Genomic DNA, 25,948 nt, shown 5'->3' with positions numbered 1-25,948 from the left:
TTTGATCAACGCATTAATTTCGTCTGGCCACAGGCCACCCACGGGCCTTGCAAACTTATTTCTAGTGCGTACCGGCTTTGGAACATTTTTATCGCTTGACTTTACCACCCTTGTTTCTCGCCATTTCTCGTTTGGGCTTTTCCTACCTAAACTTGCGCTTAAAGTGTTTTCGTTTTCCCTTGAAACTTTGCCATGATTTGTGTTGGTGATTTTGGTAAAACCGTTTTGAGCTTGGTTTGATGGTGGTATGAGTGCTTTTAACAGTCGTTGGAAGCGGGGGTCATGTATGGGCCCTTCTGCCCTCTTGCTATTTTGCCCTATTCCCGGGGAGTAAATCTCTTCATTTCTTTCTTGAAAACTAAGCCTTTCCTTAAGAGTTCTGAATGACTGAGCCTTGTGTTTCCTTTGTTTGGGATCTTTTGAATTACTGGCGTATTCAGTCAGTCTGTCTGATTGGCATCGTGTTTTTCCAGCGGCTCCATTTGTTTCTGCCAGTTTTTCTGATTTTCTGGTTAAAAGCATTGAAATACGTGTAGAATTCACATCAGGAAGGGTTGTTGTTCGCCATTCACGATCCCGAAGCTTGTCCCACTCGCTTTTCTTGTTTTCGGCCTTAAAAAATGCATCAATTTGAATCTCGTATAGGCGTTGAAACTTTTTCCTTTGCTCCTCTTCAAAGCTCCTGGTGAGAGTCACAATGTTACTCGCTTGTTCCTCTTCATTGGTAATTTGTAAAAACAAGTCTTTCATTGTCGGACTTAGGCTCTGGAGAAAGTTCAACACAATCAACTTGTTTCGGACACGTCTCCAAAACGAAGCCTTTCGAGCTCTGACTTTCTCTATTCGCTTATCCAGCGGCCAAATCGGCGCAACGTGAGGAATAAGCGGAAAAATGCCCTCTTTCCGATCGCCCAGATTCTTTGTAGTTATTTCCCGTCTATTTGAAACGGCCATTTTCCCTTAAAAATACACTGATCTCTTCGCGGGAGAGATTAATATGCTTTCGTTCAGAGTCTTTTGTTGAAAACCTATAAGTGGAAACAATAAGCCCATTAAATGGATAACAATTTAGCTGCCGCACTGGTTAGGAAGATGAATGACGACTGTTTGGCAACCAATCGATTATTTTCTTAAAGGTAATGCTTTGTTGAGGTGGTTTTGTCCGTTGTAAGTATCTCAGTAGTAATTTTTTAATTACCCGTATATCAATATATATCATGAAAAGAAATACTATATTATTGGTGGAAAACAAACTATAATTCATGGCTGGGGCGTTTAGACTTAAGAAAGCAAATAAAATATTAATAGCATATTTCGCTGTAGACACATTTTGACATGCAGAAGCCTGTGTTTATACAGAACATTGAAATTACACTAATTCATGACCAAACTTTAAAATAATGAAATTCATGTTGTTATAAGCCTACACCAAAAACTAATTCTTTGATCCTTAAAAAATAAATATTTTGCTTAGTCATTTTCATTTTATTGCAAAAGATTTCACGATCTTTTCAAACTGTCAATGAACATTCAAATTTTCTTCTTTAACACAAAGAAAGATGACACGATATTTGCGGTAATATGTTTTCAGAACTCCCGCTTTCCCTTTCATCTTTGTTCTTGTCGGCCACTGTGTCGCTCCTTCTCAGCGCAATTTCCTTTAATAAAGCTTTTTAATTTCCCGGCTATACAGTTTTTCAGACTTAAAAGCAGGCGGTAATTAAACTGGCGGGAATGTGTAATCATAATAGCCTAATTGCAGGTGTATAATTCAAAGGGGCCTTGTCACCGAGTTTTATCAACAGTGTGTGTATCAGTGGAGAACCACTGAGCAGACTGAATGACACTATTGCCTGTCCAAGGCTCCGAGAGTAGTCGGGTCCACGCGCGCCCATATTTTCGCGCACCTTAATTCACTTACGCGTCATCTACACTATATCCGAGAGCCTGAAACAGGCCATAACAGTAACTATACTACAGCATCAAACCCTTTGACCATTTGCCTCATGACTATAAGGGCAAGTTAGAACTGAAAATTGAAAAAGTTGAGCCAAAGTTTTTATAGTTTCTCGCGTCATTTTGGAGAAAAAAAAACAAAAAAAACTCAGAAACCATTGATTATGGTTGAACCTATCTATTCTCGTGTTATTCACTGGACAGGTTACGCTGTACATCTGATCAGCGTGAGTACCGTCAAAGTTCAGCCGTAGTTTACACAAAATCGTTATTGATGTTTTGTGATATATGGCAGTCTTTAGCCTCTTCACTCATGAAATCAATTGTTCACACATATGAAGAACAAGGCGTTCTCTTCAAAATGTTCATCTCACAAAGATGCCTAAAATCGAAACTTAAGAAGCTAAGAAGAAACTCCGCCAAATTCATGCAGTCACTGCAAATACTAAAACAGGAAAAACTTACAATAGCAAGAAAAGCTGAGGCCTATTTATGTGGAAAACACCTGCCTCGGGTAACAGCCCCCCCCCCCCCCCCTCCCAGCCGATCCAAAGGAGATCAATAAAGGGTTTCTGGGTAACTGACCACCTACCCCTTTCCTAAGCACACATTTTGCCCTAAGTGAGAGGTAAGTGTTAATATTGGCGAAGGGAAGGGGTAGGTGGGCAGTTTCCCCAGAAAGGGATAACAATCCTAAGGGTAACCCCTTTGCCCAATTCAAGCCAACACAGCGTTCGGTATGCTCTGATTGTCTAAACCAGCGCTCGCGCATGTCTGATTGTATCGCCTTGACCGAGGTGACTCGGCTGGGCGCGAGAGTGAAAGTGTTTATGTGGAGAAACGTTGGCCCCGGCTGGGAGGGTGACCCTACCATCACAAAAGGGTTATCCTACTAGGCAGGTCATCCTTCTGGCCGAGCCAACTTTTTTGTTTCTTATTTAAACGGTGCGTCACCTGTTGTAAGGTAAATTGTGAAAAGTTGACTTGCCCAGGGTAGCTCGGGTATGGGAAAGGAGGGGGGGGGGGGGGGGGGTATTTCTACCCGGGACAACTGTTCTCCACCTAAACAGGGCCCAAAGATCTCCAAGTACAAATATATTAATTTTGTCTGTTATGCATGATTAATTTTCGATTCTAGTTTTTCCCTTTACGCTAGATAGCGCTATCCAACGGATAAATCACTATCCAGCGGATAAGCATTAGGGAAACCAATTTCACTATCCACGGGAAAGAGATTTATCCACCTTTTAAACAAGTGAGGCCTGATTGTTAATTTTCATAGGCCTCCGGCCAAAAACTCGACTATGTTCGATTTAAGGATGGATTTTATTGGCCATATTCAAGAACAGAAACATTGGATTACCAAGACTGTTCATAGAAATCACTTGTTTTGTACTGTTACATTGGCAACTATGATGTTATTCACGATAGTGAAATATCCTTGTGATTAAGTAAATCATTCCAATAGCTTGCAAAATAACAACAAAACGAAATCTAGTTTGCATCTGTTTGCTTTTTAAATTTCATTTAACCGAATTTGTTAGTAGTAAGTTTTACTTTTTGTTTTTGAATTGAAACGTTTGGAATATTTTGCCTTAAAAATATGTTTCACTTGATTAAGAACTATTTTTATCTCATAAAAATAGTCGTATTTGTTTCCTGGCCCTATTTTAAACAACCGGTTTTTCTTAATTAACAAACAACAAAAGCAAACAACTTAAACTAATTTTCAAGGAAACGACTCAGACAAACTCTTTTTGGGTGAATGTGCTAATAGTTTTCAACACCAGAAACTAAGTTTTTATGTTTTGAATTTTTAAGAAACAGCTATACTTCCCAAAGATACTTATTTGTGTGTAGCCATCCCGCTGTTTTTGTCATAAAACAGACCATGAAGATAACAATTCATAATGCAAATTGACGTCAAATATGTGTAAGACACCTGAGATGGCAAGACACAAGATTTCATACTACGCACGCGTTGCTCTTCGGCCATATTTATAAACGCCCAACACCTGCTCCTAGAAAATACGCTCAGTGGGTTTGTTTATACCAAACAAACGTAACAGTGTTTAAAATTAGACCTGAGTCGATTGTTGTGTCGGAGTTGTGTAGGCGGTTTTCTCGGCAGCAGAATCTATAAGGTAGGTAAGTCGGAACAGAGCCAAAGTATTCCTAACTGTTATTTGAGCTAAGTTTAATTATTCGTACAGATATAATACTTGTATGAATCACTCTGGCTGCTTATAACAGCATATTTCACATATTTTGACAGTTTGTGGTATTCAGCTCAGTAGCAAATTCTAAAACATGGGCAAGAAAAGAAACCAGAAGGCTTCTCGAAGCGAAAAACGAATGCAAAAACTTTATAATGAAGCCATACGAGAGGTGAAGGAACGAAACTTAAACCTTGACGTTTTGCCTGTTACTGACAATGAGGATTTAGCGGACGAAAACTCGGAGGAAGGAAAATACGTTTCACAAAAGACACGAAAGAAGCCCAAAGAAGTCCTTGAAGAATCCATAAAGAAACAAGAGGATTTGAGAAAACCGAGAATTCCTCTTTGTGTACCAGTTTCAAGGCTGATCCCTTTCAAGCTAGACCACGAAAGAGGGTTAGAATTTCCTCGGGATTTTTGCCGCGATCCGACCTCACTCTCTTGGATTCCACGTTCGCAGAGCTCGCTCTTTGATGAAGTATACAATGCAAGAATGTCCCCAAGTTCAGATTTCAGTGACCACGAGCGAAAAAGGTCTTTGTCGTGTGGGGAACTTTTTGCTGCAAGGAACTCAAGTGTAGGAGACATATTACAGATTTTCCCTTTGCGTGCTGTGGGAGTCGACGAAGTTAACCTCCCCGAGTCTCATGACCGCTCACAACAACTTCCGCCAATTTACCGACAGGATGTTTGGCGGGAAACTATGCGACGAGCTTCAGAGCCTTCACGCTCAATTCCCGCCAAACACGACTCGTGGAACATGAGCGCAATGTCCTTGATGGTAGGTAGGCCAGAACTGTACACAAGAGAGAAATGCAAGTCTTCTGTAAGTCTTGCCGAGAGACGTTTTCGTTTGAGAGCAGCAACGATTACCTTATAGAGGAATAATAACGCCAAAAGTAAATAGTTGAATAGCAGATGGCGTTTTCTCCATTTTTTTCGAGTCCAAAAATTTCTGAAAAGAAAAGCTACGAAGATTACAAGAAATTGGGAAAAGTCGCTCCTTTTTGAAAACAGATACAAAATAAGATATTCAACATTCCCTTTGGCCTAGCAGCTTTGTGTAGTTTTTAAACGAAACGTCTTTGCATGAATTCCCGAGTGCCTCTTCAAGACCTGCAAAGACAAATGTACAGCAAAAACACCGAAATGACGGATTAACATTCAAAGCAAAAAAAATGATTGAATAGAAGAATGGGCAGCCGGCTGCTGAATTGGGTATTATACGTTTGTCATAGAAAATATGGTCAAGATCTTTATAATAACCATGACTGAACTTTAAGTTTGTGGTATGCGTAATTTTCAGGTAATCAAAACCTCCGTCTTTCATTAGCGCTTACTTCACGTTGTACATTAGTCAAAGGATCTTTCTAAGCCAAGTTACGCCATCAGAATTCCTCGTGTTGTAGGATTTTTTCCATTTCTGGCCGGTTCTCCCCTTTTTGGAAACCTTGCGACACATTACCTTTCGTATCCTCATTTCCTGAGGTGGTAACTGGTATGACAACGTTGCTTTGATGGCAGACACTGCAGACGGAGAATTATAGTTTCATCTGAATCAAGATAAAAACGCCTTACATTACGTAACATATCGTTTCAAACATTCTAAGGACACGGTCGCAAGGTAACTGTTACGGTTGCTTATTATTAAAATTGTAACTGCGAAGTAATGTCAAGTAATGTGGTGATTTCAGTGCCAAGGAGTAGAAGGGAACAGCCAAAGGGAGAACACAATAGGCGTTGTATATTCTACCTCCCCTTCAAAGAAAAAAATTCCACAACTGCATATAATTTGTCAATTGATTACCATGAATATACTAGTTATCATGGGTAAATCTTGTCAGTCAGCAGCTGATTTGTGTAGGGGTGCAAGTTACACGACCAATTGAATTTAGGAAAGTGTCTTAACAGTTTGCCCTGAGACAGTCATTAGCGTTTAGACACAGGCCTTTTATGGGTGCCTTTGACGAGGAATGACAAAAAACGCCTTTGAATACTGAAAATATCATTTTTTTTTTTTGCAAGAAAAGAAAAAAAAAAACACCACTTACGACGATAGCCCACGTCTAATAAAAAATAAAGGTAAAACTTAGCTTTGTTCTCGTCGTCATTGAGCATTCTACTAAGGTTGCAAACCCTCCACATGGGTTGTTTTGTGCAAGTATTATACGTTCAGTGCATAGCCTGTGATTAGCTACAATTTAATATATCTATTATGGGTTAGAGCTTTGCTGGGGACTTGTGACATCACTCAGAATCGTCAGCATCTTGAAGTTTGGCGAAAATTCTCTTTTTGGCAAATATTTAAAGCATCTTTCAAGCCTGACCTAATGATATGACGTCATCTCTTGTAACCATACCAACCAACTGTCCATAATTGTGTCTGAGGAATAAATCGAAACAGATACACGAAGAGAAAGGTTCTGGCATAAAGGCGTTCGGAAAAAATCCCGGAAAAACCTTATGTGGGGCTGGTACTGAGGAACGTTGAGGGAGACATGTATGCAACAACGTTGACTATGAACCAGTAGAAAAGATTGTACTCAAAATTCTTGCAATTGCTTGCATGCTCGCGCAGTATCGTCAGTATTGCTCGAAATTTTGTAAATCCTTATTTGGGTCAAAATGAATGTAATTCTGTATGGTGCTTAACTCCTATAACTGTAATTGGTTGGATCACGATAAGATCTTTGCTGAGGTGTCACTCAAGCTAGCTCAAAGTACTTGGTGCATGTACTCTAAATTATTACACTGTTTACTATTTTCTTTTTTCACATTTTAAAGAAAAGGATTTCCATAAGGATTGCTGAAAGCGCAAAATATAAGAAGTGCTCGTTGTTCGCGAGTTGTACTTTCTAAAATGCTCGTTGCTTGCAAGGCCAATTTTTATCCCTGCTTGTGCTCGCCAAAAAAACAAAAAACGCAGTGCTCGCCCGCTCGCGAATGCTCGCAAAGACCATTCATCACCTCTGCTATTTATCCTAATGTCTTGTGAACGTACCGAAATTTATGGTACATCTAGATATCGATCCAGACTCAGCCTGAGAAAGTTGCCGACATCCTGAGACACCATTGGTTTCCCCGCGAAATGACGTCTAAAGAATCAGCGCAAAAATTCACACTGATGACGTGTTACACTGGGAGTGCTCCTGATTGGTAGTGCTGCTTGGGAAATTTACTTCAACCAATCAGAAGCACTTTCCAGATATGGCTAACACATAATCAGTATGGAATTTCTGCGTTCGCATTTTGCGTTCGTTAGAGTTTTGTTCGTTAACCTCAGACGTCATTTCGAGGAAACCAGATGCGTCGCAAAATGCTTGCTGTTTTGACAACTGTAGTTGCCGTTGTTGCAATTCAGCTAACAATGTCACTGATATCTATCGTATTATTTTTGTTATAAAAGCGATACCAGTGCTTCAATAATTACAAACTGTTTATTTTTGATACAACGGTGATTTATTGAGAATTTCAAGCATATCAAGCTAAAGTGGAAAGTTGATGTAACGAAACCAAGGTCGCAGCAATCTTGGAACCCTCTTTATGTCGGATTTCAATCTCGTTAGTCTAAAGAGCGCTAAAGATGATTCAAAAGTTATCAAAGTCAAAAGATTGAATACTGAAATAACCTTAAATGAGAGGGACGTAAGAGTTGGCAGTGATGCCTTTTTGCTCGATTTTTGGTGTGGTTTTGCGGAATTTTTTTTTAAGTTACGGTATTGCGGTTTTACAAAACCAAGCGGTTTGCGGTATTTAGAAAATTTCGTGTAGTTTCATTGTGGTTTTCTTATGTTATTCTGTGCGGTTTTGGGTATTAGTACCTCCCCTTACGCTCCCCTCTTAGATGGTAAGCCACAAGGCGGGGAAAAGCATTTATGATATGGCCTGCGCCATAAACGAAAAAAATTTCAGATATATAATCTTTTGGATATCTTTATTATAGTAGAACTCTCTTTGAATATTTATAGGTTTCGTAGGTATTGTTTAAAAGTTATTTCATAAACTCTCTCAACTGAAGAGACAGCGAGACCTCTTTCCACCACCTGTTGGGTATTCCATGGACTTGGAACAGTCTATACTATTTATCTATTATTATTAAAAAAGAAAGTAGAGTAGCTATTTTGTTTTTATTCCTGTCCGTTTTTCTCGACGGATGAAAAAAAAAGTAGATTGAGCTCAGCTTAAGGTTGCTCCTATTTTAGATATCCTCTAAGGTTTTAACGTTATAAATCGAAGAAACGACAAGTCACTAGTAAAGAGCTCCTAAAAACTCAAGATTTCCTCGTCTTTTGAGAGAAGTCTCTGATTGCAGTTCCCACAAAAGCTGTCCCAATTTGTCTGGTTCCGTCGTTATGATTCAACAGTGAGGCCGTCACTAGCAGCTCTTGAACATCTATCAGAAGCGGACATGTTTCTCTTTAGTTAAGGATGCGTCGCCGAGGTTTTCTTGAGAATTTTTCGTGGCATCTTCATTACGATCATACAACATCTGCCTGTTAGTCAACACTGGCGCCCAATAAACATGATATTTTTTGCCCTGGCCATTATACATCTTCCTGTCGATGGCTTGATAAACACTTTTTCCAAATCTTGATTCTAAATATTTGTTAAACACTCTACTCGAGCTGGCATAAGCGGTTTTTACGCGAAAATCAGTTCGCCGGATGAACGGAAAGGCACCTTCACCTGTGTCTCCATGGCAACTCTTGGCAGATTTGCCTTCACCCTTTGCTATGCTTAATTTCTCAGCGCAAATATTTTTTGAATTTTTGCCAGTAAACTTTGACTCGTTGTTTGGGGAACTTTTGTCGCTGACCTTTGAATCTGGAGAGGAAAATACTTCCCCAGCTGATCGAAGCTTTTCTCCTTTGACAACCATACCTTTAATTGTTTGGTTTCCTGGGATTGACGGGGTTTGCCAATCAGAAATGTTCGGAAGCCGAACCTTGTGTTTCCTTACTCTCGCTTGCGCGTACGAAAATCCCGGAGCTGAATTTGAACGCTTTCCGTCGACCCACGTTCCATTCTCCATGTTATCAGCTCTCATTGGAAGATCCTCGCCATTTAATGGTATTAGTTTGGGAAATGGGTTCAAACCCGCTGATAGGTTCGTCGTGGATTTGTGACTGGCTTGCAAAATTTCTTGCCGTGGCATTCGCCATAAATTTTCTCCGTTTAATATCTTATCATTCCTTTCCAGCTTCGTGTTTTCTTCTTCGGTCTTCCCATCATGGCTGTCGTCTATCGGACCAGAAATGTCTTCCGAGTGAAGATCACCAAGCTCCGGTTTTTGTTTTGCTTCTCGGCTGTTTTCTTGGAAACACTCTTTACAACAAAGCCGCACTGCTCTAATTTTCAAGAAACTCATTTCAGTGATTGCCTACCAAAGAAAAGGACGAATGTGGTTATTGCGGTTTCTAAACGACCATTTGAATTATGCAAACAGGGTCATTACTTTACTCTATGCAGCGAGATTAATTTCGTCGCCTTCAAACAAAAAAAAAATGATAATGAGCATTCAAAAATAAACGATAAACTGTTTCCAACAAACTTGATGGGAGCAATATTATGACTATTTTAAAACAAGTTGTTTATTTTCTTCTTAATGACGGCGCCCTAAGGTTAAATTTCCGTGATACAGAACTGCAATACAGTAATAATGCATTTGACAAGGAAATTTTATTTGCAGCACCATCAAAATGTTATTGAGTCATAACAATGTGAATAGATGTACGTCTTTTGGTTGTCTTTACATGCACGTTAATTAAAAGCCAACAACAATTTTTAGCAAACTTGTTTCATAAGACGAGGAAAGTTAAAGGCGGAAAAAATTAAAAAGTCTCCTGTCCTTTCTATTGAGATCCCGACGAACCTAAAGACTGGCTGAGCAGGTTCCCTCTCGGTAAAGATAAGTCTAATCTTATCCGCACGATCGATCATTTTTCGTTTCCAAGTTGATCATATCCTTGGACGAATCACCTTTGCCTTGGCTTCTTTAACTTGAGTAAAATTAAAACAACTTCAGTTCATATTTTTTCTAGGTAGGCATAAGAGATCAATTAAAGTTATTTTTGCTAACGCAACATTGACATTTGAGCCTGAGCGAAAAAAAAGGCTCTGACTTCTTAATAATCTTCTTCAGGACCCGAGCTTCTGTAGCTATGCGGGATCTAAATATTACAGCTAGCTAGACTGTTTTTATAGACCAATTTGCTCATTCCATAAAAAAGGATCTCGGGACATAAAGAACAACACATGGGTCCAAAAAAGTATAAAAATTTTACCTTTGAGGTCATTTTGCTCTAGAAGCCATCCGGGTATCTGGTTTATGAGACGATTGTCGTAAACTCGGCGGGGAAACAGCGCGAAGCGTAGCTGGTCACTAGAAAACGCGCTACTGGTCTTCTAAGCAGATTTGTTGACTCACAACGACTGTTATAAAAGCTGCAAGCAAACTAGCGGTTATGTAAGAATGTGTTCGCAATTATCTATCTAAAAGTTATAGCACCTGTTTGACAGCCTGTACGGCACCTTTAAATACACTGCGGTGAAATTTTAACTCCTATGATTGTGTGAATGCATGCCTAATAAAAGCAGCATATATACATCTAGAACATCAATAAGAATTTTTGACGGCGTTTTCGTGTTTCCCTAAAACTGGCTGGGTAAATCTTCAATTCAGTTGCATTGAATTTGACAATATAAATAGTCATTTTAAATCTATATTTAGTTGCCAGGTGGATTAGACTAGTTTGCGGATTGGCTTGTGGCAAAAAAAATAACAACGCGATTATTAAAAAAAACAATTACTATAGTTGGTAAAAAGAATTTTAGTGAAGGGCTGTGAGAAATGATTAACGCAGCGGTAGACATCAAAGAAGTATTAAATTAACGGACAGGGTGGACACAAATGCTATCTGATTTATATACATTAAGACCCAAAAAAAACAGAAGGCTGTCGTAGGACGGTTCAGGATGTCTGTCTCTGAATCATTATTCAATTGTTGTTTGCCTGAGTAAGGTTGAAGAACATCTAAAATGACAAATAACTGTTATTTGTCTTTTAAATTCGAGCGGCGTTTTTCTGTTAATGACGTCAGTGGGCGTCCTTCATTCATGTTTATAAACTCACTTATTAAATACAGTTTCTCCTAGACATGTTTTCTTGAAAAAATGAAATCAGTCTGAACCAAAACAAAAATTATTGTGTTGAGCGACAGCAAGACAGCATAATTATTAACCAGGGAAAAAGTTACTCTATTTTCCAGTCTTCTGTCGGATGTTAGATCGTGGGGCATGCGCACTCTGGTATGCATAAAAGGAGTTATCACGTAAACACAGATTCGGCGGTCGACTATTTAGTTCGAACAAGAGAAACGTTTGGCTTATTAAAATACTCATCCTTTCACTAGACGGTGCGGTAGAGTAAATTGACTCAAAGTTCCTTATTTTACTGCAGTAAACGATCACTAGTCATAGGTCAAACTAAGACTCTTACTAATTCAAGAACTAAATTCACTCGTTAGCAGGGCCCGAGTGGGCAGGTGACACATCCCATCGTCCATCTCCGACGATAGACACTAACAAACCTTCTCATTGAAAGGTGTAGCAAGTTTATGGAGATGACAATAAAAGATGGACGAGGAAAGCAAAACGCAGTGTCATAAAAATTGTTTTTTTGATATGAATAAGAATTTGATGGTCCAGTTATGTTTAGCAACTGGACACAACTTGCAGGCTGAATACACTGACAATAAATCTAGCTGCAGAGTGAGTCAACCACGACTGTTTCAGTTTGTGTTTGCTGCTTTTCAAGTGACAAGAAAAAGAGCTAGCAGTTTCTACATGTAAACATGAGCCATAATGGAACCTATTAGGCCTCCTGATGTAAATTAAAGCTGACCAAAGCTGCTAAAGGGACCTCGCTAAATGCACGGTATGGGTAGGAGAGTATATCAATTTTTTATTAGCTCTAAAAGGTGGGATTGTGGCCCAAAAGAAGTATCTATTTACCAAAGGACAACGATCCAGAGTATATTTAAACTTACAAACGCCTACCAGCGGGCTAAAATAGTTACACAATCGAAAAAAAATAACTGTCACAGGGATACAAAATACGTTTTGCTTGTCAGCTTCGTGAAAGAATCTGGAGTTAAGAAAACAAGACCTCGAGAATCTTAGAGCCAGCGAGTTCTTACAAACTGCATGCGAATTATTCTTTGCCATTCACTATTAATTCCCTTATAGGCATTTTATTCTTTTGTTCTTCACAATTTTTAAGTTGTCATGTCATACGGTTTCTTTTTCTATCACACCATCTCTAGTCTTTGTTCATTTGCGTTTGATAATGGTGGCATGTGTCGCTGAAACGTTGTTTTTTTCTCCCGTAAATGCTTCACAAAATCTTTCCTTATCATCCATGTCTTGTAGATTAAAAACCTTAGCGTAGAATTTCTTACCGTGAATGAGTGCACAAAAAAGGAAACAAACAAACAAACAAAGAAACAAATGAGGCCTTCGAAAGGCTATGATGGTGCATCAGCGATCTCCAACCTACTTCCCACGTGGGGGCTTCTTTATTCAAAATTTATTTTTGAGTGATGTGACTAAAGAGTTAAGAGTTAAGAAGTTTATTGTTCACGTCCCCTGAGGGGCTTTGCACTGATACAAGACAAAGCTATAATGCATTATAAAATTTTAAAATATATAATATATACTAGATAAAAAGTAAAAAAAACCTAGTAAGTTTCCGTTTAAACTTCATACTATGATACAATAAAATGTTAAAACCTACAAAACGCTCGCTGGATCAAGAAATTTCAGCCTGTAGTTCTCCTGCTGAGAACTCTATATGCTAGAATGATCGCTGACCGGCAACACTATCTGTGGCAGTTAAAGCATATTTTTTTTTATTCACTTATATTTCGCAGTATCATTTTTCCTAATTCGTAGGCATCTATGTTGCAGTTATGCCTTGTACTTAAAACATATTACGTAATAGCTTGTTTAGAGAACTCCAAACAAAATTGCTCTAGAAAGCATAAATGTTTTATTATCGACTTATCAACATTTTTAGCAATATTGCCATTAAATATCATATTGCAAATTTGAACTCCTAAGTTGTAAATAAATTGTCTTTTGCTTGTGGTTGCTTTCAGTAATAGTCGAAAACCACTTGCCTGCTTTACATTCCTTATTTGAATTATTTCCATTCAGACTATTTTTACTTGAATCTCACTGCTGGCAGTCTTTTTCAGTGCTTATCAAATTAACACTACTGAGATATTTTCCAAATTAATTTGTTCCGTTGCAAGGTGACTGCGTTGGCAATTTTCCCAGCTTTTCACAACAGAAGAGATCTCTCATTATTTCTGCATTTCTCAGGAAAAGTGACCGCAGTTATTTGTCTCTCCAACAAAAATTAGTGGGTTGACTCGCTTTCAAAACGCTGATTATAATCAGGCAAAATCTTAGTAGACTTAGAAGTCCTATTCTGGGAATTAGCATGTGGTTGCAAGGTCGGTGGGCGTTTTCACGACATGTGAATATCCGAAAAGCTCGATGCTAAATTACAGCAGAGAATTCAACACAGGAAATCATATCTTGAAACAAATCATGTCTATGAACAAACTATTGTGTCCGGTTTTAATATTTCTCCCATAGTGTCTGATATCTATTGACCGATAGACTACGAGCAGTCTCTCTCTTTTTTAGTCCGTCGAGTAACACGCGCGAGACACGCAAATGACCACGCGCGAAAAAAGGAGAGTGCTCGCAGTCTAATATTGACCGAAGATAGTTGAGGGCTCGATAAAATCGATTGCTACTTGGCTCGTTTAAGTCGTCGGCTCAAAATATTTGCGAAACGTTAATTTGAGCTAAGATAAGTACTTATTCAACACATAGCTGTAAAAGTTTCAAATTAGGATTTTCCTTTCACTTGTCTTATAGTAAACTGAAAGTTTGCAAATTAAAGGATGTTTAGTTGCCATGGACTCAGAATCCGGGAAGATAGAACAAGTTTACGCTATGCCGTCTTAACTGCACGATACATTGATAAGATAAGCAGTGGCACCCGGATGTATGTACACGCCCATTGGATGGGGACACTCTAGTAGCCATGGTAACCATCTTGCATCTTTTAAATCTCTAGTAAAGTATCAGCGACGGAAGAAGTAGCCTTTCAAAATCTGGGAAAGAACCAAAAATATATAATTGAAATGTTTTTGTATATTATGTGGTAGTTTTATTTTTTTTACGATATATGGCATTGGATTATCTTTGTCCTTTTTTGGTTAGGATCTGTTTATTTAAAACCACAGAAGTAGTTCTGTTTGGCAAAATCCTTCGCTTCGACTTTCGTTTCATTCGAAAATCCGGACTTGACTTTCGAAAATTCAACTCTTCAATTCCTAAACGAACAAATTTTAACTAATTTTTTATAATAAGTGGCTGTTAGTTCAAAATGGAGGTAGTCTTGCGTCTTCCCAAAGATGAATGGCTGCTAGCGTGAACACTGATATCGATATTGAAATTTCCAATAGTAACTATACCTTCTTCGTTAAGACAGCCATCTTTGTCTCCATCTCCCATAGAAAGAATCGTTTCTATTTCATCCACAGTGATATTGTGTCCATACATCCTTTCTAGTGCTTCATACAACTCGATGATCGGCACTTGACCTTTCTTCTCGGGGTCAAAGACGTTATAAACGCAGCGTACTTCAGACTTTGAAGTTTGCTCCGCCACAATGTGCTCCAGGAACCTAATCAGTTCGTTAAAGGTGATCTTTTGTTTATCTAGGAGGATCAAGAAAAAAGAGAAATAACTCAGAAAGTCGGAATTTTGCAAACATTTTATATTCTTCAGAAACTTTTAAATAAGAATATTCCATCTACGAGTTGCCCAAAGCCTCTGCTTCAAAGTGAGGCCAAGCGCGAAATCATTAATATGAAAATACTTAACAATTATTCCTCGAGCCCGAAAGGGCTCTGAGTCAATAGCCTGTGAGGCCGAAGGCCGAATGGGTTATTGACTCAGATGCCATGAGGGCGAGAGGAATAATTGTTTCAGTAAAATCCAACTAGTTGGTCAAAAATATCGAGAATAAAAAACTTTTAGCCAGTTAAAGCTAGACTTTAATCCTTTTTTGCCGCCAAAAAGCGCGCGCTTTTCGCTACTAGTGGGCTATAACATATAGCTTAGTAGTAGCTCAACCAATCAGAACGCAGCATTTACAATAGACCACTAGTTGGATATATTTATTCTCATGTAAATGAAACTCATCTCACAAGAGAGATTTCAACTTAGCCTCGTTTTCAAATTGAGAGTTTTTGGAACTCGGAAATGGCCTATTCAAACGCGATTAATAGACCTTTTTATCGATACGGTGGCCATATTGAATAAATTCGATTTAAGGAGTATTATAGCATGCCCATGGGGCATGAGCACATTTCGTTTGTATTTTCGAGCGCTTTTCGGTACATTTTATCTTAAAGTCTTTTTAGAATAAGATTGTAATGGGACAAAAGATCCCTGTGCCGTGTTTTGAGGTAATAGTGATAACCTTTTTTCCCGAGAAATATACAGTGAAAGACTTTATTTCTAATACTAAACTAGAAAAAGGCGATCATTATTACTTCAAAACACGGCACAAGGATCTTTTCTCCCATTAAAATCTTATTCTAAGAAAACTTTAAGAAAAAAAGTCCCGAAAAGCGCTCGAAAATACAAACGAAATGTTCTCATGCCCCCCTTATCGGTAAAAAGGTATATTCACTAGAAAATGAAACCAATATAAATACAATTGATTGAATCGTTCGAAGTAACTTTTATACTCTGGCCTAGTTTCTTTTGTTTAACAGTTGAGCTAAAACCTGGAACTTAGCCGATGTAGTTTTTCTGTCACGTGTCGATATATGATATATACCTGCTAAATCAAGTTCGTTCATGTATGTAAAGGCTTCTTCTTTGTGAATGTTGTAGCCCAAGCTTCGGAGCAGCGGAAAGAAGCTTGACAGTGGTATCTTTCCAGTTCCTAGGTGGTCGTATATGGAGAACGCTTCTTCGAACACTAGAGGAGAAGAAGTACAATATCAACTTTAATTGTACTTTTCTGCGTTATGTGGCCTGGTTAAGGGTAGAGTAATTTTTTTCTCATTTCATGATCAGATCAATTTCTTAATGTAGCTCAGAGCTAATAGCGCATAATTTCACTATGAGTGGACGTTTTAACTAAGGGAGTAATTAGAAAAGTAAAACAAGTAATTGACCACAACATGATGAACATTCTAAAAAAATTAATATCTTAGGTGTTCACAGTTAATCTTGACTGAACTATACTAATTTTTAGACAATATTATTCGTAATTAGCACCTTTTTTAGCACATACGCACATGCTTAGCGACTGACTCACCAAATCAATGATCGCAGGGTCTAAAAATTTTGCCACTACCCAATTATGTACCAGTAATTTAAGTAAGACCTTTACTTTTTATCATGGTTAGGAGGTTAAGGTTATTTGTTCCATAACTTATAAACTAATCTCCTGGGCTGCCAGCTGCTGTGCTTAACTGCTGTTGGTGAAATCAGCGACTTTCCGTCTGTATGCAAGGAGCGTTCTCACCACGCGACACAAAGCCGAACAGTTGAGGGCTACTTGGCAGACTAAAATAAGACACCGGAGGGAGGATTTCCTCCCATTAATGGCCTGTAGGGGGAGTCTCCGCCCAAGAGGGGTACCTTTTTCAGGCTTAGGTACCGTAAAATTCCGAAAATAAGCCCCGGGGCTTATATTTTTCAAAGGCCTTTTTTGAGGGGCTTATTTCTGGAGAGGCTTATGTAGGGAGGGAAATTTACGTTTAAAAATTGATTGGGCTAGCCTTATTCTTGGAAGGAAATTTATCGTTTTTCTTTGTTTTACTTTGTATTTGAGGGCGATTTCAGAGGACAAGCCCCCCGGGGGGCTTATATTTGGAGGGGCGATTTAACGCAGGTTTTTTTTTGCGTTAGGAGTCTGGAGGGCTTGTATTTGGAGGGGCTTATACATGGAGGGGCTTATTTTCGGAATTTTAGGGTATATGAAAGAGTAGGGATGTCACTGGTTGAAGTATATGAAAGGGTTGGGAGATCGGTCATCTGTCATTGCGGTCTGTGAAATGAACTAAAAGGGCCAACAGGTTCATTTAATTGCTATGAAAAAGACAAGAAAACTTTCTGGTTTACTGATTTAGACGATCTATTCATGTTTTGAAGACGGTGCATTAATTAACAATTAATGAATGAGGCTGAGTACCTTATGAAGAATTATGGAGATCGAGGAAGGGCCAAGGCGGTTAACACCCTCCGAGATCTCCATAATTCTTCATATGATACGAACGCCGAATTCAATAATTGTTTTATTATTCATTCAAAATAATTCCTAGTTAAAAAACATAGCTAAAACATGCTTACCTCCATCGATGTTAAGTTCATCTTCGATAGTTCACGTTTGGGGTCGTTTCGCTCCGCAAATATTCTCCAAATAGCAGATGTCGCCCTTCGAGTTGTGTTCTTGCTGTTCTTACCATGTTACTTTTTAGCTATTATTTCGCCTAGTTCTTACTCTTGAAACGAGTGAAATGTCCGTCAGTTTTGTTTTCACAACCAAAACAACTCAACCTTGTCCCTAGGTCTTCCAGGTTAACGGTGCATTAACCTGCTGCACTTTTGACGTCATTGGTTGATTAATTACAAAATTCTTCCAAATTTGGTCATCAGTAGCTGGTTATGGTGAATTTTGCGTGTGCTCAGAGCCAATAAGAATCGGGGAAGTATTTTGAATAAATAATAACAGCAGTTGAATGTGATATAGCGTCGTAAACTGATAGAGAGCTTTAGATTCTGAGACGAGGACGACTCTCGCGAGTACGAGATTTTCTCAATACTGAGAATTGCTCACGCTTGAATCAGCGTCACTTTGGCGGGAAAACGTGATGGCCGTCGTCATTCTACTACGACTTTTAGCGAAAATGTGGTAGTGGCGGGAACAAGATATCAAATGTACGAAGTTTTATCATTTTGCTATCGGGAGAGGGCTTAACCTCCTTGAAGCATAAATAACCGTACTCACTTTTTTAGTGAAAAAGAAAAGTAAAATGAAACTTTCCGGGCTGCCTTTTTTTTAGAACACGCGCAAAAACTTTAAGTTGGTTCTCGTACTCAGATCTAAGGCTCTCTAATATTTGAAAGGGGCACCATTTTTCAATAAAAGGTACATACGAAAGGGGTACCTTAATTTTGTTCAGAACCCCCAAGAATATAACTGACCTTTCCTAACCCCCTTGACCGGAAAGGACAAAGCCTATAGTCACACTCACCTTCTAAATGTTCTTTAGTGAAAACCACTTCATGCTTCCCAGTATTTTCATCGTCACAGTACAATGAAAAGGCTTTGCTTACTCTCCGCTAAAATGGAGAAGACATCTACATAAAGTTTAACTTAAATAAAGGAGCAAAATTTTATGAATCCTGAAGGTGATGTTACACGGGACAATTCGCAACTACGATTTTTAGCACAGCACAGCGTTACAACATTGTTGTTACATTGTTTAGAATGGCTGCAATATTGTTCCAACATTTGAACCCTGCGTTGCGCTAAAAATCGTCGTTGCGAATCGTCCCTTGTAATTTAGAAAAATATATTTCATTGCTATACAGCTAGATTTTTCTCCACAGTTATTGCCTTCAGCGGCTTTTTCGGATCATTGGATACCAGAGTAGTATACGATCGGATGGTGGGTTGATCAGTCAAGTCCATGTTCGTCTGCCACTATGACCGAGGAGAAAGTATACATCTACGCATGAGCAGAGTAACATTTGCAAGCAGTTATTTAAAGGGGGCTCTCGGCCAATGAGAATCGTTTATCTATTAGCTAAACGATTTTTATTGGGCTAGAGCCAATCATGTGACTAGTAGTACGTACCTCCCTGACTGGGGCTCTCAAGATGCAAAACATCAGACGTCCCTCTGCCTGACTAACAGCTTGCATCACTTCTTTAGCGTACTTGAGGGTAACCATATCCATGCGAAAGTTGTTTATCTGTAGAAATTGACAAAATTCTGTAAAGATTAGAAGCAGGATAAGAGAATGAAGCTGAAGTTAACAGACTCAGCCCCTACGAGTCTCTTTTTGGAGAGACCTCAATAGGATTTTCGGGATACGGGATTTCCCTTATTTGAAGCTCGAGATTCAGGATTTTAAAGCAAAATCGGGGCGAGATTCGGGATTGACGGTACTCGAGGCAGGTGGGATGCAAAAAGAACCCTCGTGATTACGGGATTGCCCAAAGTTTTGGGTCGGGATTACGGGATTAAAGAACCATATTGTGAATCCTCTTTTTGCGCAGGATAGAGAATCTAAACTAGTTTCGAGGTCCTAGTTTTTCAAAAGTTGGATATCCACTCGATAAAAGAAATAGTTATCCATGGCCACTGGATAGCACTGAATTGTTTTCCCATGGCCAGTACATATTGCAGAATGCCGTCCATCGTTTGACGAACAGGGCGTCACTGATGAAATAAGCTCAATTCTTATCGGGAGAACTCGCATTTCTCTATCCCAAGTCGCTTGTGTCAATTATGTCACGTCATTCTCAACATTTATAACTGAATTGTTTACGTCACTTATTGTCCCTCAGAGTAAAATGCCTAGGCTTTATCTTTTAACGGGTAGAAGACAAAGCTGGGAAATGAACAACGGATGGTAGCCGATCTAGTCAATTTACAGTCAACTCCCTTTATAACTGACCGGGTAAGTACCCCAAGTTAGCGGGTGTCTGAAATAGAGGTAGTTTGTTTCAGTCAAACGCTTGCAATTCTCTTCAGTATTTTTGCCTGGAATTTAGCTGCTGTCCGTATTATCGGGGTGTTCGTTATAGCGGGGTTTCCGCAAGGCGAGAGTTGACTGTATCAGGAGGTTTGCGTGATAACTGAATAATGCTATGATGCATACCGCCACTATTCTATCGCCAGGGTACAGTCTGCCATCTGCTAAACTACCAGGTCTGACGCGAGACACAAATATTCCAGGATCGCCATGTATAAAGTTTTGCCCTTTTCCTCCCACGAGCTTGATACCAAGCTTAGTGGATTTGAGCCTCGCAACTGAAAAAAAATATATACATAGAGGAAATTACAACGCCGCTTGGAGATACGAAATTTCTCTTCGAGTCTTGAAAAATATTTCACGAGTGAGCGCAGCGACACCAATGATATACCAAACCATTTCACTGAAACAGTTTTTCCCTGCGAAAGGCGCGATTTATTATGTAGCCATAGCAACGGTGATATTTTCACGTGTGAAGATTTCATGTTTTCGCGCGAAAGCTCATCTGATATTTTATTGGTGTTTATATAATAAATACAAGCGTTCCCTGAGTCCATCCCCGATCAAACCGTCCATCATTTCGCGAACGCCTTGAAATGGGCGGGAAGGTTAGCGCTATGAGAGAACGATTGAAAAAAACATGAGCAGTGGCTCGATCGAGCAGTTCTGCGACTTGAAAAAAAAACTTCTAAGGTAGAGAGATCATTTTGCACTTGTTCTTTTGTCATAGCAGATTCCCACCAATTTCACGTCAGTCAGATGAACGGAATCACGCTTTGGAGGACAATAACTAAGCAATGGCAAACTGGTGGCCGGTGCATATTGTTGTACTTTTACAAGTTTGGATGAGGTAGAAATTCGGCAGGGTCGGATGGAAATTGATCATGAAAGCCTCGAGAACGGTGAACATCTAAGGGGGAGGGAGGGGGAAGTAACACCTGCTAGCTACCTAGCCTCTCACTAGCCTGAGAAAACAGCCAACATTTATGCGACGCTACCGCTCGTTTCCCAGCGAAACGACGTCAGAGCGACGAGTGAAGTCACTACCAAGATCTGAGTAGGGCTTCTGAGTGGCTGAAACTTTGATTTATCTATTCAGAAGCACTACCCATATCTGGGTAGGCGGAGGTGTCATCAGTATGGAATTTCCGCACTCGTTTTTCAGGCGATATTTCGCTGCAAAACCAGTGGTGACGTCGCGAAATGTCGGCTGTATTCTGTGGCTAACTTTTTACCTGGTCCTGGCGTGGTGATAAGTTCCACCATTTCCAGCCCTGCATTGGTCATGCCATCTCTAAACTGGCCTACACTACTTAAACGTTTCCGCACTTTTTCCATGAAATTCTTCGCCACTTGAAGGTCCAGGGTACTCTGCCAGATTTAATAGCAAACATAATTTGATCTTGATACTATCTATATTAACACTCGTTATCATCGTACGTAAAAGTCTTGACTGAACCATGATGAAGTTGAATTTACATTACAACTGTGCATTGTGACTTGGTCTTCAATGGAAGAGAACAGAAACCTCACTGAGCATTTTTGGTGTGCATCTTGTCCTCATTCATTCGAATGGAAGTGAAGTCTCTATCACAGCTACATCACCGCCAGCCTCGCTTTCACTCAAAGGCTTGGCTGCTTAGAATACAGTTATAAATTTTGCGATTATGATAGGTGACACTCAGGTGGCTCAGATTCTCGTAAAAGAAAAGCTTTGAAGATAGTCAACATTCTTACTTTATGAAAATGCTATCTGAAGTGAATCATCATGCTCCCACGCTCTTACCGTCAAATTTTCCTCGCTTTGTTTTCTGTAGACGAATATTTTATAGATTCTGATTGCTGTTAACACAATACCAACAAGCAAGACAAAAAGAACAAGAAACACTGAACCAAACGCAAGGATGTAAGCCAAAACGGAATCTGGTTTACGGAGCTGAACCTTGGCGTCATCCTTATGACCCGCGAGTTTGGCTATCCATAAGCCCATCCTGAAAAAAAAAAATTCATCGAAATCTAGAAACGTAAAGGAGAATTATTACACGGGACGATTCGAAACAACGATTTTTAGCGCAACACAGCATTGCAATGCTGGAACAATGTTGTAACCATTCAAAAAAATGTCGCAACAATAATGCAATGCTATGTTGCGCTAAAAATCGTCGTTGTGAATCGTACTCTTTTAACATACCTTAAAAGTCAGTTGTATTTGTCTCTACGTACTACGCATACGCCCTTTGCACGATCGCACCCCCAGCCATCTTGCTGGTGATTTGCATTTTATTGACTATCGATTACATGATTGATACTTAAATTGTAGTTGTATAATGTTCAATGTTGCCTATTGTTGTGTTGTTGTTATATCTGCTTTTTTATAGAGTTTTCAGTAATATCGTACCTAGATGCCCCATTAAGGTCATGTTACAAGGGACAATTCGCAACGACGACGACTTTTAGCGCAACAAAGCGCAGTGCAATATTGAAACAATGCTGCAACCATTCGAAACAATATTGCAACAATGTTGCAACACTGTATTGCGCTAAAAATCGTCGTTGCGAATTGTCCCGTGTAACGTCACTTTTAAAAAACGCTCGTAGTTTTGTTAAGTTCCGTGAGACAACTCCACCAGGACGTATCGTCAAAAGTAGCCCCTTTTATAAAGATTGTACACCTTCACATCGTTAAAATTTGAAGGACCCAAAATTGATTAATTTAATCGTTTTTGAACAGAGAGAAAACTGCATTATCTGACTCCTATACGGTTGACTTTCAACATTCAAGCGATGTTCTATCCCCACTTGGGGTCGGGGATCGGAACTCCCTGGATTTTTGTTGTGTTATAAGCAATATTACGCTTGCATTTTATAGCCTGAATTATCTAATGAAAAGCTAGAACTGAAAAAGCGTGTAAATCTTTCTGCAGATGAGTATTTTCGGAAAATACTGTAACTGTGTAAGATAATGAAATCAGTATCAATTATTTGTTGGTGTCCAGAGGCATACGCTGGATCTTCAGTCCGTATCAGTTTTGATTCTGATCTGTTTGTCACCTATGCTCGGCGCGGATCCACACCGGTTTCAACCGTTTTATGGAAATTGGTCAGATTTTTCATAATGAATATATTTTTAATAAAAAGACCTTCCAAGCTGAAATCTTGTAAATGATTTAGTACTATATAGGAGTGAATAAATTTGGAGAGTATTTTGCAAGAGCTCTAGAGCGAGCGGAGCAAGAATATATACTACTGGTTTTCTACTGGTTTGAATCAAACAATAATAATCCACAAATGGAACCTTTGGACTGGCCAATATCCTGTCTGAATGACTCAGAAACTCAGAAGAGGGGACTTTAGGAACTGAAAATCCAAAACATTTCTCGGGGGAGTATCCCCCCGAACCACCTCACAAGCTTGCAATTACGCCTTCGGTGCTCGTTAAAGAAATCAGTTAGTATTTATCCTTGATCCGCGCCTGATGCTATTGGTGATTTTCGGGCCGTAAAACGGTGATTAACTGGTAGTGAACGGAAAACTATCTCATGTTTTGCGATACTTAAGGATGTTTTTTTCGAACACATTTTGGAATTGCTGAGGGGAACTCGTTTGTTAATGGCGCCTAGAGCAACGAAAAAAGACTAATCCAAAGACAACTAAACAATAACATTATAACAATCAAGAATTGAATTTGTTGTCAATCAATTTAACGATTAAAAAATTTGCATTTCATCAAAGCAGAATTCAGTTAAATATAATATGTAGAGTACTCTGACGAGGCAAGTACATAGCACTTTACTTAAGATGATGTTCATGTACAGTGGAACCCCGCCTTAGGGCCACCTCGGTAATACGGTCACCTCGTTATTACGGCGACTTTTTTTTGGCCGCCCAGCAACAACGAGCATACATTTTCTTGTAAAGAACCTCTCAAGTTAATACGGTCACCTCGTTATTACGGCCAAATTTTTTGCGCCCATTGGTGACAGTATTAACGGGGTTCACTGTACAAAAGGCTTTTCAAAGAATTATCTGGAAGTGAAAACATATCTCTCAACGTATTTTCTCACAAACAAATAAAAAAGTTTTCAGATATTGCATTGTTCTCAGTAATAAGCTGTAGTTGAACTGTTAAACTATATATTTTGAATTCGTCTGAAATATCTTGGCGTGGATTCTTACCTTAAAATTCTTACTTTGCTGCACCAAGTCTAGCTGTTTAAGTCACGCAACTTGACTGTTTTCCTCAGGAACAGAATTTTATATTAACTTAAACGTCTTTTTGGTATACAGCTAGCCGTCATGTAGTGGTTTAGTTCAACTGATCAGATCTACCCTAGAAATCGTCAAAGGCTCACAATAAGTATTCCTAGACAGGAAGGAATTTCTTACTAATGTGTTTGTAGTGAATGCCAAGTCGTTCAAAAGACAAAAATATTGAAATAGTGATTGGTTGTGAATTTAATCACCTAGTTTCAGGCCGATATCACGTCACTGTATCTCAGCAACGATAGTCCTTTGCCAAAAAGTCAACCCCTCACTGTCCTCGCGTACTTGTTGCGTTTATTCAAATACAAAATAAGCTACTATTTCTTCTAAGTAAATCATCTCTTTAACTTTTGCTTTTGGAAAAAAGTTTGCTTTTAGAGTCACAAATCGACTTCCCAAGTGTCACGACTTTTTTGTGAGTCTCACGATTTCACGACCTATCTCACGCTCCAAAAATTTTGGAGCTGTAGGGTTCAAGTTAGATATCGATAGATAGCCAGCTCAATCCAAAGAAAACCTTTAAGCGGTCACGTTTGATTACATTCTTTTAGCCTACCGCGCTTGCCACTCCCACCAAATGCGCAGACTTACTTTTTCTCATGTTTCAAGGTGGCTGCCAGCTAGCAGAACATAGACATCACAAAACCTAAATCGTAAAATTGATCGTGATGTTTACAACTCCAGCTTTAAAGTGACGTGACTTCCAATACCCATAATCCCCGCTGGAAGTCCTTCCAGTTGGAACTCCATATCACTACTTTTTACCCATTCCTCACTACTTTTTCCAGTTCTAGGTTCAGCAGGTTCTCACATTTTTTACCTTTTGGGAGTTGGCAAGTCTGCAAATAAATGAATGTAGCTTAACGCTCCGAAATGAAATTAAAATCACTTTGGTCTTCATATAATCATGAATTCAAATATTCTCTCAGTATTGAACTAGTCGAATTTCGCATTAATTGCTTTTTATTACTATACGTTCTCGAACAAAAGCTGTCTTCCTCAGAGTAAACGGTCTTCTCTTTAATCGTGATAACTCCTTAAAACCCTTTAAAAAATTCCAAAACTTTAACATGTCAGGATCTGTCAGTAGAGTATTGTTATCTTTTTTGTAACGCAAGCGCTATTTGGGGGAACTAATTGCGAACAGTCAGTACTGCCACAATTTCAAACAATCATTGCACGGTGCTTATTGTAATTTGTAATTAACACTTTGTTCTTGAAAAACCTGTTACCAAATTTGTGACAACTACTGTGTTCCTTTGTAATACCGCCTCCGCGGGCCGGCTGGATAATCCATGTAGACTGGGTGCGGTAGGAACGTCATCTATGGGCGATTATACATAATCGTCCATACATGACGTCCCTACGAGGGGTGTTAAACTTCACGCTGACCAGTAGAAGTGCCTTACCGTACGCAATCGAGACGAGTGTGGAGCAGTGTGGAGCTGTGTCGAGCTGCTGTTGATCGATCGTGTGATTGTCTAGCTGATTTTCTTGAGTGTCTGGGCTCTTTGATTATAATTTCAGGTGAGTAAAGACTCTGTTTGTTTTTTAGACTTCCAATAAACCGTCTTAAGCTTATTTGATAGTTCTAAGTGATCAGTTTCATTACATTCCTTGACGGTGAGGCACTGGAAGCTCACA

At 39.2% G+C, this 25,948-nt stretch overlaps 3 protein-coding genes across 3 annotated transcripts; 1 reads left to right on the top strand and 2 right to left on the bottom strand.

Moving 5' to 3' along the window:
• Nucleotides 1-4,049: 4,049 nt before the first annotated feature.
• Nucleotides 4,050-5,099, top strand: LOC140934301 (uncharacterized). Its single transcript, XM_073383956.1, has 2 exons — nucleotides 4,050-4,100; nucleotides 4,232-5,099. Exon 2 carries the CDS (start codon nucleotides 4,267-4,269, stop codon nucleotides 5,053-5,055), a length of 789 nt encoding a protein of 262 aa, XP_073240057.1. The 5' UTR covers nucleotides 4,050-4,100; nucleotides 4,232-4,266; the 3' UTR covers nucleotides 5,056-5,099.
• A 3,415-nt stretch (nucleotides 5,100-8,514) lies between these two features.
• On the bottom strand, nucleotides 8,515-10,470 carry LOC140934290 (uncharacterized). The gene is made up of 2 exons (XM_073383946.1): nucleotides 10,460-10,470; nucleotides 8,515-9,555 (listed from the first exon to the last, which is right to left on the bottom strand). Exon 2 carries the CDS (start codon nucleotides 9,541-9,543, stop codon nucleotides 8,572-8,574), a length of 972 nt encoding a protein of 323 aa, XP_073240047.1. The 5' UTR covers nucleotides 9,544-9,555; nucleotides 10,460-10,470; the 3' UTR covers nucleotides 8,515-8,571.
• A 2,088-nt stretch (nucleotides 10,471-12,558) lies between these two features.
• Nucleotides 12,559-24,416, bottom strand: LOC140942955 (uncharacterized). Its single transcript, XM_073391980.1, has 9 exons — nucleotides 24,218-24,416; nucleotides 21,828-22,032; nucleotides 21,277-21,412; nucleotides 20,168-20,319; nucleotides 19,139-19,255; nucleotides 18,533-18,620; nucleotides 16,105-16,248; nucleotides 14,729-14,974; nucleotides 12,559-14,365 (listed from the first exon to the last, which is right to left on the bottom strand). The coding sequence occupies exons 2-9, from the start codon at nucleotides 22,029-22,031 to the stop codon at nucleotides 14,325-14,327; spliced, it is 1,128 nt and encodes a 375-aa protein (XP_073248081.1). The 5' UTR covers nucleotide 22,032; nucleotides 24,218-24,416; the 3' UTR covers nucleotides 12,559-14,324.
• Between the last annotated feature and the right edge of the window lie 1,532 nt (nucleotides 24,417-25,948).

Source organism: Porites lutea, chromosome 1 (genome assembly GCF_958299795.1).
Source record: "Porites lutea chromosome 1, jaPorLute2.1, whole genome shotgun sequence".
In the NCBI taxonomy this organism is placed as follows: Eukaryota; Metazoa; Cnidaria; class Anthozoa; order Scleractinia; family Poritidae; genus Porites; species Porites lutea.
The sequence above is the reverse complement of the archived record's forward strand: the minus strand, read 5'-3'. Positions and strand labels throughout refer to the sequence as shown.